Raw genomic sequence first — 14,771 nt, forward strand, 5'->3', positions numbered from 1 at the left:
GTCAATTGAAGTCAAAGACCTGGGCAAAAGGCTATATGTGCAAGGGAGCATCTGTGGATAAATATAAGAAGAAGAGAAAGGGAAGGATCATAAGATAGAAAAGAAGAGGCTATTTAAGAGGTGAATATTCATCTGTAAATAGACAATCTCAGACTGTCCTGGGCCCAGAAGACAGGGAAGCATGGCTTTATTCTTGCTCCGTACTCCAGGTCCCCAGGGCACCCAAGCTGTAGACTTCACACATGGTAATAAACTGCAGGAAGGGTTGAGTTGCAGACACCCATCAATTTCATGGCAAGAGAAGCTTGGAAGTGGGGGTGAAGAATAGTTCTGTCGTATCATATCCTAGCAGGAGGATGCTGTGTGAATCAGCATTTTTCTCAGGAAAGGCGTGGTGGGTGGCAGACTGTCCACCATAGGAAATGACTCCTGGGACCTGCACCTTCCTGTAGCTCTCTGCTTGACCCTGACAGAATGTCCAGTTGTAACAGTATTATGGAATCTCTCCCTTTACACTAGTAGTAGGTTCAGAGTTGTCTACAAGACTGAATTCACTGAAATTGGGGAATTGGGTGGGAATGATGGGTGATCTGCACATTAGAGACATTTTCTTACTGTCATGGTCTGTGTCCAAATTTTACAGACCTGGGCTGCCTCAGAGTCTGCTTGTTGAGTCTGTATTCACCAGCTTGGAGCTGCACTTGGAAGGGCCACCTGCCTAGCCAGATTCTGAATCATCAGAATCAGGAAAGAGTCTGCACAATACATTGGGTTCTTCGGAACTTAACCTAATCTTGAATATGGCCTTGAAATGGAGTTTGTTTCAAACAAACCTCAGAGTACTGAGAACACTTGATAAGTATAGAAATGGAATCTGCTGCCTTCCTGAGTAATATGTTAGCCCATTTCTCTTCCTTGCTCCTGGTGGAGAGAACTTTTTGACCCCAGGCCACAGAGTGCTTGGAGACAAGAAGGATATTTGCTTTTCTAGGACTTGTGCAATACCAGGTGGACATTGAGTGTCCTGTAGGGGTAAGAAGGAGTGAGCCAGGCTGTGATAAGCAATGCTTGTGAAGCCAACCGCCTGTGCCTCAGAGCCTCTGAAGCTGCATTCTGCCTCTGCCTCTTTGTTCTACCATGTGATGCTCCTGTAAATTTTCGCATGATGTAAGACTGCAGGAAGGAGAGGGAAGGAATGTGTGTGTGTGTGCCCATTTGTGTATGAAAAATGGAGCCTGTACTGTATTCTAGAATGGGCTGCTACATAAGTATCCTTGTTATATAGTAGTAGAGTAACTCCTGGGGACATGAATTAAAGCCCTTATAGCAATTTGGGGGTGTGTCCTGTGGAAAGGAAAGTGTGCCTATCGACTACAGAGGTACCCTGGCACATCCAACTTTCAGATGTATACTTGCTAAGCTGGCTGGCTTCCCTAACAAGCATATGACAATGGTTCAGGGCCCTGTAGTACCAAGACCTGTGGGAACAAGATATATTCTCTCCACTTCAGACCTGTGTTCATGGCTCAACATTGATGAATCTTGGCTCTACCAGAGTCAGCATGTAGACGTATGCTAGCTCTCAGTCCTGCACTCTTAAGCACATCACCTATACATTTGTATAATGCCACTGAAGATGGTTAGTATATGCAGCAGGTCAAGTGCCAACTGCTGGATTGAGGGTATTAGCATTTCTTCTGCTTTCAAGAAAAACCTAAAATTGGAATTCAGTCCTACCTCTCATTTAACTAATTTAACTCATAGCTCATTTAACTCAGAGCTGAATATATTGCACTAAAGACTCTATGCTAGAGGAGCTGGCTGATGCTTACCTTGCATGTGGCCAACCTGGGTTTGATGCCCCTCAGCTCCAAACCCATCAGGCATGGCTGCTGAGTGCAGAGCCAAGAGGAAGCCCTGAGCTCAGCCAGGTGTGGCCCAAACCCCTCTTCCCACAAACAATTTAATTAAAAAAACTTTTTAAAAATTCTAGGCTAAAATATTTTTATCTAGAGGCATTAAGATTGTAGTGGACAGAGGACAAAACGAATTCTTGTTCTTAGTCATAAACGTTTGAAAGTAGCACTGTCCTCCTGTTGTTCATCGATTTGCTCGAGCGGGTCCAGTAACGTCTCCATCATGAGACTTGTTGTTACTGTGTTTAGCATATTGAATACGTCAAGGGTAGCTTGCCAGGCTCTCCAAGAGGGTCAGAGGAATCGAACCTGACTCGGCAGGGCCGGCTGTGTGCAAGGCAAACGCCCTACTGCTGTGCTATCACTCTAGCCCGTTTGAAAGTATACAACATTAAAAGTAGAGATAAAAGAATATTTTTAAAAAGAATTCATAGGAATGGTTGTATTTGGGAAGGGAAGTGTTAAAGGGAATGCTGACTGTTGGGGAGGGGTGTTCAGGGATGGGTTCTGTACTTATGAGTCTTATAGGCACATTCAGATTATCTTTTGATTTATATATGCATTTTAGTTAATGTGGATATAAAATAAGTCCAAATACAGTATATTTTAAAAAGTAATATTAGTAAACATCTCCTATATTAATTTTAGGTTTTAGGACTGTCTTCTGGGAATCTATTAATCCACATCTTGGAGCAAGATGTGTCCTGTATTGGTCAATTAAATGGTAAAGAAAGAAGAGGAAGGGTGAAGGGAAGGGTTCTGATAGCAGCTCAGCTAGGAGACAGTCTAGATTATAACTGTAGGTCTAGATGTGTACTTTCTATACCCATGTTTATTGTGGACAAGTTTCATTGATCACTTGAACCTTACTTCACCATTGTCAATTACTTGAACCATTGTCACCTCCTTCTCCAAAATCCTGTCCAAATCACGATCATCCTGTTGTTCGTCGATTTCCTCTAGCAGGCACCAGTAACATCTCCTTCTTCCTAGCCCTGAGATTTTAAAAGAGCCATTTCAATGCTCTTTCAGGATTAGGAGAATGAGACCCATCATTGTTACTGATATTTGGCGTATTGAATACGACACGGGAAGTTTGCCAGATTCTGCTGTGCGGGCAGGATACTTTTTGTAGCCTTCCAGGTTCTCCAAAGGAAAGATAATAAGATGTCGTGCGACTGCAAATGCGACCTCGCGCTTCTGGGAGCTGGGTTTTATAGTCTCTGCGTCTTGCCCATTGATGGGACCAACCTGGCGCTGGCGGCAGCTGGTGGGTGTGACGCCTACCTACTGGAAGATGGAAGGTCTAGGTGGAGAAGGCCCAGTCCCAATCCGAGTAAGCTTGGAGACCTCAGCCCCCGGACCTGCATGCCTGGGTTCCTCTGCCAGTTCTTTCATGCATGAGACCCGTCCGGATGTGTGGAGAGTGGTCCCAGCATGGCCGTGGCTGGCTCCGGAGGTCCTCAGCTGCTGGGGCTCTGCTTGGGGTGGGGAAACTAAAGGGGTTTCATCCTAAATGCTTATGCAGAGGAATTTCCTCTTTGTGTGCCCTTCAACCTCTTCCTATCATTCTTAGCATTAGGAGAAAAGTGATCCTCGTCCTTCCCCTCCTTTCCATGGCTCTCCAGCTAACCTCCATTCCACACTGCCCTTTGTTTTCTCTGCTCTGGTTCCATGGATCTCCACAAGAGGCCACATAACTGAAACTCAGGTCCTTTGCTCATACTGCTCCACCATCTGAGGTGCTTTCCACTTTCCCCTTAATCTCACCACCGCCCTCCCCGCCCCCCCCCCGCCCCGCCCTGATCCTTTAGAGTCCCCAGGAAATGCCACCTTCTCTGGAAAACTCCCACTGTCACATTGGGCCAACTTTTACTATTTACACTGCTTTTCTCTCCTCCTCTCTCACTTGCATGATGATTATAATTTGTTAACTTTTCAATCAGTTCTTTAATTTTTCTTCAAAGCTTAATACCCCTGCAAACATGCGAACACCAAATAATCTCCACGAATTTTCACTCACAAAGCACTTGTGTCACAGCTCCCAGGTCAAGAAGTCACTCCAAATGGATCCCCCTTGACCTTTCCAGTTGGTGGCCCCAGCTAAACATAATGTCTACCTTAGTCCTGTGTCTAGCCATGGAGGTCAGGCCTTTATACAAACTAAAGTTTCTGTTTCTTTTTATCTTATTTTTCCTTTGGAGAACCTGGCAGGCTACCAAAAGTGTCCTGCCCGCACGGAAGAGTCTGGCAAACTTCCCGTGTCATACTCAATATGCCAAATACCAGTAACAATGATGGGGCCCATTCTCATAATCCTGAAAGAGCATTGAAATGGCTCTTTTAAAATCTCAGGGCTAGGAAGAAGGAGACGTTACTGGTGCCTGCTCAAGGAAATCGACGAACAACAGGATGATTGTGATTGTGATTACCACCTCAGGACATCTAAGCTTTTAGATGTCCTGAGGTGACAATGTATGATAAAAAGTAGAACAAGTGAATTAACCCAATTTGTATGTATCTCTGTTGTAACTGATAGAAAGGGAGCTTCTTGGACATAACCTTGTTAAAACATCTTTGAGTAATAAAACACCACATCTTGTTTCTGCGGTTGGCAGCACAGGGAGAATGACTTGCAGGGGAAGGGGCTGTTCTGGTCACATTGGATGTTGCTGGTTGATTTGATGCGTCTCTGGCTGTGTGCAGGTACACAGTGTGGGCACTTCATTAGCACTAGGCTTCCTTACTAACATTTTACTAGAATGAGTGAATAATTCTATTAGAAGCTTATACTTTGTTACTGAGTTGCTTTTCTCATTTTCACTAGAACATTACAGGGAATGCAGTATTTTAATTGCACTATGCCAATATATTTATCTAGAATTTTTGCTGCCATTCTTGTCTTTTAATAAATTTTCATTGCCAAGAAAGATTGGATTAAATTTTTCCCTTCCAATTGGTGATGCCCCCGCGCCTCGGTGTTCCTTCCCGGAGTCCCTTGGAGGGGAGCGGGTTGAGCTTTCCTCCCCGCCCCGGCCAGGGCTACGGCAGCCGGAGACCTCCAGGACCAGCCACCACCATGCTGAGACCACTCTCCGCACACCTGAAGGTACTGGCAGAGGGACAAGGCCACGCGGGTTCCGGGGCCGAGACCTCCAAGCCTACTCGAATGCCGCGCGACATCTTATTATCTCATTCCTACTTTGGACAAACTTGCAGGCTGTCGAATGTAGCCTGCCCACAGGGCAGAGTCTGGCAAACTCCCCGTGGCCTACCAAATATGCCAAATACCAGTAACAATGATGGGTCTCATTCTTCTAAAGAGCCCGGAATATAATCTCAGGGCTAGGATGAAAGAGACGTTACTGGGGCCTGCTCGAGGCAATCGACGATTAACAGGATGATGAAATGAAAAAATGAAATGAAAATTGGTGATGCACAGGGGTTATTCTCGGTGATGCACAGGGGTTATTCCTGGCTCTGCACTCAGGAATTACCCCTGGCAGTGCTCAGGGGACCATATGGGATGCTGGGAATCGAACGCGGGTCAGCCGCGTGCAAGGCAAATGCCCTACCCGCTGTGCTATTGCTCCAGCCCCTGGTGTGTATATCTTTGTTTGCCAAATAATCAATAGCTTTGGGACTTTCAAATGGCAAATATTCATGGCATGTAAAAAAGCATGATGCACAAACATATGATCTTAATAACATAATTAGTTGTGTAGGTAAACAAGACCTAAAAGAACATGTAAGACTTAACTGCATGTAATTGTGTATGACTGTTCTTTGCTTCGTTTTTCCATTTCCTATTCACGTTAACTTCCAAAAGATAAATATTTTTAAAATCTGAAAAAAATGAAAATATTGCACTATCCTCATCAATCACCAGTCATTTCATCAAAACAAGGTATTGGGGTCACCCCACAGGAAATGACTTCAGGACAGGAGTGATAGTGTTTTTTTAAGACATCTCATAAACCAGACTTTGAATGGTATTAGCCTCCGTATTTGACAACCAAGCCTTGGTTTCTTCACTTTCTGAAAGGCACACTCCGGTGGGAGCCTAGGGGCAACATCTGTGGGGTGGGCTCCTCAGCCACGACCCCAACACGGACTCTCCCCCAACCCAGCCCATTCTGTGAAGCCGAGTGTGTGTGGTCTTCACGGCTGCGCTAGTGGCTGTCCTGTGGTTCAGATCCCAGAGTGATTTACCGTGGTCAGTATTCCACTGCACAGCTCCCCACAGGCATGAGGGAGGCAGAGGATAGGTGAGCGGTGTCTGCTGCCCAGCCAGAGTGAAGGGAAGAAGTCATGCCTCTCTGTGAACCTAGATGCAGAATGTGAGAGTATCTGGGAATGTCACATGGCACTAGGCCTGGAGCAGAAGACACCTTCCTCCCCATCACCTGCCCGACAGATGGCTGCACCAACGCCAGATGCCCTTTCCTGACTCTAGTGAGCACCACCTCTGGACCTCTTCCGACTTCCACACCAACACGTTGCTTCTGTTGAGAGGCATCGTTGAACTGTATTTCAGGGCCTGATGACCCGCTGTGCTGGTACCTGGGTGACTCCTTGGTCCTCCTTTAGTCAGGGCTGCTCACTCAGGAAGTAGGAGATGAACAACCCACGTGACCCTCCCCAACCCACAGTCCACACTTAAACCATCAAGATCTTTCTTTCTTTCTTTCTTTCTTTCTTTCTTTCTTTCTTTCTTTCTTTTTTACAGCAAAACAAAATGGTTCTTTGCTAAACTTCCATGTCAAGGAAAGGTAGAATTATTAAATAATGTGGAATTTGGGAACGGTGTGATAATACCACAGGTAGGGGGTTTTGCTTTGTACGCTGCTGATCTGGGTTTGATCTCAGGGACCACAGGTGGTCTCCCAAATCTTGCCAGGAATGATCTCTGGCACAGAGCCAGGAGTGATCCCTGCATGGCAATGGGTGTGGACTCAAGGCAGAACAAGAAACTGTGAGTTTCTGGACCTTGAAGATATTCAAAGATTTGAGTACTGAGCCTGGAGAAGCAGGAGTAGCTCCTTCACTTTAAGGTATGATCTAAAACCAAAGAAGAGAGAAAAGGGAGAAAGAACACAGGTTTCCTCTAGGTCTGAGCTCAGGAAAAGTCAGTGCAGGGCACGTGTGTTCACAGCACTGTCACACTGACTCTAAGGACTCAGAAGTGCTTTGGGTTCTGGGGGCGCAGCCTCCTGCAGCCGTCGCTGGGGTCCTCTAGCCCACTCCAGGGGCAGGCACACCCAGTGGTGGACAGACAGCAACAGGGCCATGGGAATGCCAGTCTGAAAGGTGGGGGCTGGGCAAGTGAGCAGTGACATGAAAGGTAGGAGTATGAAAGTCAACTCACATGGCCAGCATGTGCAGACTGACGTAGTGAGGGTGGCAGAGGCAGGTGGGCAGGGTAGGGAGATGGCGGTGTTACCCAGAGACTGTTTCTGCTGTCAGCGCTGGCCCACACCTTGCTGACACCCCACTGAGACAAAGGCCATTCCATGTTCACTTTTATTCAGACTCAGAAACACAGGCATCATAGTTTGTCATCACTGTCAATTCTTTCAAAGTTACACACTGACATTTGTGTATAACAAACACGTGTATATGTGCTGTGAATTGTGCAAAGTACAAATAGTTGCCCAGCCACTCCCCAAGAGTGGAAAACTGAAGCCGGCAGTCCCTTGGCTAGTTTTCCATCCAACCTGTGCCTGAGGCCATCCTCGTCATCTGTGTCCACTGACTTCCCTCAGGGTAGAAGTGGGCTTTACCAGGTTCTTCAAAGTCACCTCAGCCACCAAATGCCACTGTGCAACCAAGACATTCAAGTCACTGGGCCAGTGTAGACTATAGGGTTTTAGTCATGGTGTTTCATCTCAGTAGCCAAAATGATTTTATCCTCTGAGGAAAGAGAACCTGACAGGGTCTAATTCTGCTCCTGCTTGTTGATGGGTCAAATGGTCACAAGGGCTGGTGGGTCTATGTCTGAAAAACCTCAGTGATGAGCTCATGCTGGTCAGTATCTGCCCTCTCTCTCAGGGGTCTGAAACTTGTGGGGCCCATGGCATCTCCATGTATCAAGAAAATAGCACTGACACTGGGAAAGCGTTAGGTTGCTCTGGTGAGTCACAACCTGTGTGCCACACTCTCTGCTAGGTGTGGGAGGGGCTTCGTCAGCCCTGCTGTCAGCCTCACCCACCTCACCAGAGTGGTCAGTAATTCCTAGTTACCCAGGGTTCTGTTGAGCATGTTGTAAGAGACAAGTAGATTTAATTCTATACTGTTGCCTGGTAACTGCTTTAATTTGGGGAAAAAATATTTTCCTTATTCTCTGAGAAATTACATTTAGTTCTGGTTTGTAGAACAATTCTCACTCAGTCTATTAATGTTTGCAGGGTCTTGGTGATGACGTGGTTTTAAAGGCACACAAATCTGTGCATGGTAGGCAACTAATTTGGTGACCCATGGCAGTAGAAATCTGCTAGGATTCTTTTTATTAGATTTTGGGAAAAATCCTTAAATATGTTAAATATATTATCTTCTAGAGAGGAAAGGAGTCGTTCTTTAAATACCATCCTGCCACTGTGCTGTTCCAAGGTAGCAGCAAACAGCCAAGCCACATTCCGAAGGGGAACTGCGCAGTGGGCTAGGAGCTGTCACGCCAGCAGAGGGCAGGACCGGCTCGGCTTCCTGGCGTTCTAACAACCAGGCAGGCCTATGTTGCCAGAGGAGTTTATTCTGCCAAACTGGACTCCGGAGAAATTTGAAGCGGGATTCTGATCTGAGCTGGGTCAGCGTGTTTTCCTGAGGCTGTGCTCCCTGACAGGCTCCGGGGCACTTGGTGTGGGGCTCAGGAGGTTTTGGGGGTCTCACCCTAAGAAGATACCATTTCCCAGAGCTGTATGCCCTTTGTCACATGCCCTTCCCTGCTAGCCCTGCCTCCTGGCCCCGTTCTCTCTGGAACTTCTGCCTCCTAACTAAGTTCCCACTGCCTGCCCGGTGGGTGGATATTTATTAAAAACAAAAAGCCTTCACAGGTAGTAAATCCCAGTGGCTAGGACTGTACTTTTCCAGAGAAAAGTTTTATTTTGAAAATGATAATTTGGTAATGATGATGTTGTAATTCCCTCTAACGAAAAGCACAGGACAGTCCCCTGCCTGAATGGGCTCCACATCCATGTGCTTTTCTTACTGCTCCAAAACAGGCAGTTCTAGTGGCCTTTCCTCGAAATGCTCCAGTCCTGAATAATAGTTACCTCTGTCTAGACAGAATCAGGGCAAGTCAGGTTTACAGGAAGCGGCCTTTTCTAAGCGCCCCGACCCTGGGGTGTCTCCCTGTCGTCTGCTGAGTGCTGGTGGGAGCTCTCTAGATGCATCACGGCAAGTACAGAAGTCTACCTGCTAATGTCTCTTCAGTTTTTGTTTCAAATTCAACCAAATCATTACTGATTTTACAAAAAGGCAGCACCAGATGTATGAAAAATAGGCAATGTAGGTGCTATTAGGAATATATAAAGTCTACAGCTTTGCATTAAAAAGATGCTGTAAGAAAGAAGCCATGTGAAGAGAGAGTGGCAGGAGTGGTGCTGAGGAGTCTGAGAGGAAGCCATGCCCAGTAGCTTTGCTCAGGCCCGACAGTGTGCTGCTGGCCCAGACTTGGGGTCTGCAAAAACCCTTTGCCAGGGACACTCTTACAGAGAATCTAGGTAGTAGGTGACTGAGGTATATAGAGGCGATGGGGCATAAGGGAACCTCAGGCAAGCACAGGTCATTGCTTGAACACTGTGGCCCTGCCCCTGCCCAAGCCATGCCCCTGCAGGGCTGCCAGCAGGCTGGGCATAGCAGGTCCTGGCAGATTCTAGTGGAATGAGCCTCTTCCCCTCCAAGGATGTATCTTTAGTTGGTGTGGAGGGAGACATGTTGCTGGAGAGCACCCTGGAGCAGCTCTTGATTGGCTTTGAGTCAAAGGCACAGCTGCCTCCATACCCTGGAGCTCCTTCCCATCTGGATGTGCCCTGTCCCTGCACTTGGAGACTCTTGAAGAGTTCTGGGCATGGCTGTGGTGAACTCAGAACTTGGGCATCAGAAGCTCTCCACGAAGCTTCCCGGGAAGAGGCCTGTGCGGCCAGTCCGCTGCAGGGTCCCCTTGTACCAGCCGTCCTCTCTCTTCTTGTGCACAAAGACTATATCCCCTTCCTTCAGCTCAATTTCTGCCTCGCTCTGGGGTGGGTAGGAGACCACCACGCGGTACCTGCAGGGAAACAGAAAAGTGAGCCCACTCGCACACCAGCCTGCGGCCACAGTCAGCCTCCTCCCTGGGGTGGACTGCCATGGAGGTGGGGCTGCCTCTTTGCCCTCAGCCTCATCTTGGCTGCAAGGACCTGGGCCTATGGTCCTCTGCTCCAGAAGTGCTACAAGAAGAGTGTCCAGCAGCCCTCAGGTGACTGGCTTCTGCTGTGTGAGTTTGCTGGCAGAAAGGTCTCTCATTTTCCCTATCAAAAGCTGGGGAGAAGAAATGAACAGAAGCTTCCTCAAAGAAGAAACACAAATGGCCAAAGGCACATAAAAAACACTCTACATCACTAATCATTGGGGAGATGCAGATCAGAACAACAGTGAGATCGCATCTCATACCACAGAGATTGGCACACACCAAAAAGAACAAGAACAACCAGTGCTGGCGCAGATGCAGGGAGAAAGGGATTCTCTTTGTTGGTGGGAATGCTGACTAGTCCAGCCCTTTTGGAAAACAATACAGTCATTCCCCCAAAAACTATAAATTGAGCTTCCATATGACCCAACAGTACCAAGTCCAAAAATATACTACTGGGGTGCAAAATCACAACAGAAATGCTATCTTCTTTATTCATTGCAGCACTATTCTAAACAGCCAGAATCTGGAAACAACCTGAGTGCCCGAGAACAGATGGCTGGTTAAAGAAACTATGGTACATCTACACAAAGGAATACTATGCAGCTGTTGTAAAATTAAGTCATGAAATTCGTTTATAAATGGATGGACATGGAGAATATCATGCTGAGTAAAAAGAGAAATAAGAAGAGGGACAGACAGAATGATTGCACTCATATATAAAGAAACATAGTATGAGACCAGTACCCAAAGATGATAGAAATGTAGGCAAGGAGGATTGGTCCATAGTTGGAAGCCTGCCCTCAGGTTCTGGGGAAGAAGGCAGTTGGGATTGAGAAGAAACCACCATGACAAAGATAGCTGGAAATGATCACCATAACAAAGATAGTTGGAAATGATCACTCTGGATAAGAACTGCATGCTGAAAGTAACTAACAAACCTTTCAGTATCTGTATTGCAAACCATAATGTCCAAAAGGGGAATGGGGGAGAGAGATAGAGAGAGAGAGGGAGAGAGAGAGCAGAGACAGCAGAGAGAGCAGAGAGAAGGAGAGTGTCTGCCATGGCATCAGGCTGAGGGTGGAAGGTGGCAGGAGACAAACAGGGAAAATTGGTGTGGGAATGTACACTGGTGGAGGGTTGGGTGTTGGAGCACTGTATGACTGAAACCTAATCACAAATAGCTTTGTAACTGAGTATCTCACAGTAATTCAATTAAAAATTAGAAAATATATTTAGAATAAACATAATCAATAAACCAGCACCAAAGGCAGATGTGTGCATGCCCTTGGCTAGTTATGTGCTCAGAGCCCCCTCATCTCACAGGAGAGCTCCCCAGCCTACAGCTCCACCTTGCTCCCTCCTGAGGCCCTTGGGATGCTCCGGGACGTGATTCCCGGTCTCTACCTGGGCCTGGTACCCTTAACCGTCACTGACTGTGGGTCAGGCCTGCACAAGGATGGAAAGGACAGCCCCTAGCAGGCTTCAGAGCAAACCTACTCCTGACTGGGGCAGATAGGAGGGTGGCCCGAGGGGCTGCACTCACCCCCAAACCTCCCACTGGAAGATACTCTGAGTCTAGAGGCTAAGAGCACTGGGTAGGTCGAACTGGCCAGCCTGATGGTCATGCCCTGCTCTCTCCTGGGGTCCCTGGGGCTCTGCTTCACCCTCTGCTCTGTGACTATACCAGTGACATCATGCAGAAGATGATGGTTCTGTTCCTCCAACCTAAACCCAGGCTGAGCCACGCAGGCCTGTCCTCTTCTAGCTACCCCCAGCCCCTCCCGTGCCCTCTACCCACAGGCCTGCTAGGGACATGGGTCAGTGGGAGGGAGCCACCAGCAGAGGCGCTGTGCAGGATAGGGAAGTCGGTCCATCTCTGGGAAGCAGAGGTGGCCCAGCTGGTGAGTGCTGCTCCGGGGCCAGGCACTGGCCCTGCAGGGTGAAGCAGGGTGTGGCTGGGGTTCATCAGACCAAAGCTGCTCTCTCAGCTCCAGCAGAGAGAGTTCTGGGCCCACTTCTGAGACCCCTGGCTCAGAAACCACATGAGGATCTTGCTTCAGTCAGGCTGATGCCCTTTTGCCAGCAACAGGATGACCAGAGCTGCAGGGCATGTCCGATCCAGGGGAGAGAGGGCAGCCTGTGGTGTGGCCATCAATCCCACTGCCCAGCAGCTGGCCGTCTGCTCCCACACCTGCCTGGCCAGGGGTCGGGTTCTTCTCCTGCAGTCCCCAGTGGGACAGCCATGCTGGAGCTTGCAGATGGGCACCCGCCCGGTGATGTCTTTACTCGGGGCCTCCTTCTCTCCTGAAGAGGCTGCAGGTGCCTGGCAGAGAAGAAGCATGCTAGTACCTTACCCAGACTAGTGGGACGATCGAGGGGTGCCCCCTTCGACCTGGCAACGTGGGCACTATAGTCCTGGCCCGAGGTGCATGAGCTACCCCTGTTCCCTGCTCTTCCCAAGGTGCTAGGAGGTCTGGGCCGTGCTTCCTGTCAATCACATGACCTTAAAGTTGTCTCGCAGGTACCCTGCAGCTACATCCCCAGGCCAAACGTGCACCCCTGACTTCGTGTACTTTGGTCTTGAAGAAATAAGGTTATGGGGCCAAGCAGAGCGTGTAGGGACAGAGCATTGCCTGCATAACACCTGTCTTGACTAAATCTTGGCACCTTGTCTGGTCTCTGAGCTTTTCCCCCAAGTACGACCAGGCATGGCCCAAAAGCCAAAACAAAACAAACAAGGCTCCCTCCCCACCCTCTCCAAATAGAAATAGGCTATTGACAAACAAAAGTGAATTCCAAGTTAACATGTTTCAAAACGTGACCCCAGAATTCAGGACCCCTTGTTTGATCCTCAGCCTCCCTTCCAAGTTAGATACTGAACCTACTGATGATGAAACCATGGGGATTGGGTAGAGAACTATGAATTTTCAATAATTTCTAGGAACAAATATTCCTGTACAGATGTAGAGAATTGGTGGTAGAGTGAAAACAAAAGAATGACTGTCCTTCCAACCTCCCTGCTCATAGTGTCCAGTTCGGGACTTGGTGTCATGACAGGCATGTGGAAGGTACAGTTCTGCTGTGGGGAGTTCATAGTCTCTCTTTCTCAGGCAGCGGAAGGCAGATTCAAAGGGAGGAAGCTCCAGGACTACGTCATCAGCAATCAGGGTCTGTTCCTGTGTGGAGCAAGGCCCAAAGGTCTCTATGAGCCTCAGAAAACAACAAGGATGGAGTTCAGATAGATTTCACTGTTGCCTCTAGCATCAGACGCTGCCCAGGAGGACACAGCTCAGTTGCACTCAGCAACATCCGACAGTTCAGGACACAGTTAGGCTGCACTCAACTACATCCATAGTCTTACGCAGACTGCATATACTGTGGTCCCGTGAAACTGGGGTGCTGGGCCTCTGAGGCCAGGAATGCCACCTGAGCCTTCTCTGCCTCCCTTCAGATGTGCCTGCTTTGCTTCCCCTGCAGGGAAACAGCTTAGCTCAGGATTTCGTAGACTATGAACACAAGTCTTGGCTCTTTCTCCAACTATAGACATAAGGCAGATAGTGGGTATGAAAATATAATCTGTTAAGAAAAAAGTAATTTCTAAACAATCAGAGATTTTATGAGCCCACATGGATACTTGGTGATATTGAGCAAGAGATAAGCATTCAGCACTTCTGTCGTGTGTGTGTGTGTGTGTGTGTGTGTGTAAAAGTGAGAGTGAGAGAGACACAGAGAGACAAAAAATGTGTTGTGTGTGGTGTGGTTATCTGAGTGGTGTGTAGAATGTGTGTAATATCTGTGGTTCATACATATTGTGCTGTGTGTGCTGTGTTTGTATGTGTACTGCATGAGTGTTGTGTTGTATTTTTTTTTCTTTTGGGACACTTATAGGCAGTGGTTGGAGGTAATTCTAGCATAGTGCTTGGCACATCTGTGCATGTGTGGTTCTGAGGATTAACCCTGGACCTCTGCATAGGAATCATGCAGGCACTCCAGCCCTTTGAGCCAGCTTCCCACCCTGTGTTTGGGTCTTGCATGTGTGTGTGTGATATCTGAGTTATGAGTGTCCATGTCCGTATGGTGTGTGTGGTGGTGTGTGTGTCTGTGGAATATGTATGTGCACGTGCATTGTACGATACATGTGGTTTGAAGCCAGTCTAAAGGTTTTGTTGCTCTTTGGCAGGATTCATTCATTCATCATCCTGTTAATCGTCGATTGCCTCGAGCAGGCCCCAGTAACATCTCTTTCATCCTAGCCCTGAGATTATATTCAAGGCTTTTTAGGAGAATGAGACCCATCATTGTTACTGGTATTTGGCATATTTGGTGCGCACGGGGAGTTTGCCAGACTCTGGCAGGATATGCCAGATATAGAACAGCAAGTGGTGGCTGCCAGACTCAGGAGGAGAGAGGGAAGCATCACAGGGAGATGAATATCAAAGGTATCTTTGATTTTTGCAGATTAGGACACT

At 47.8% G+C, this 14,771-nt stretch overlaps 1 protein-coding gene across 1 annotated transcript in view; it reads right to left on the reverse strand.

Moving 5' to 3' along the window:
• Positions 1-10,010: 10,010 nt before the first annotated feature.
• The window catches only part of SH3RF3 (SH3 domain containing ring finger 3), a 456,086-nt gene continuing 451,325 nt past the window's right edge, over positions 10,011-14,771 (reverse strand). The window contains exon 11 of the mRNA XM_056114572.1: positions 10,011-10,179. Within this exon, the coding sequence (XP_055970547.1) occupies positions 10,011-10,179 (169 nt within the window). The remainder of the gene's footprint in view (positions 10,180-14,771) is intronic.

The sequence above is a fragment of the Sorex fumeus genome, unplaced genomic scaffold, assembly GCF_029834395.1.
Source record: "Sorex fumeus unplaced genomic scaffold, SorFum_2.1 ptg000026l, whole genome shotgun sequence".
Classification (NCBI taxonomy): Eukaryota; Metazoa; Chordata; class Mammalia; order Eulipotyphla; family Soricidae; genus Sorex; species Sorex fumeus.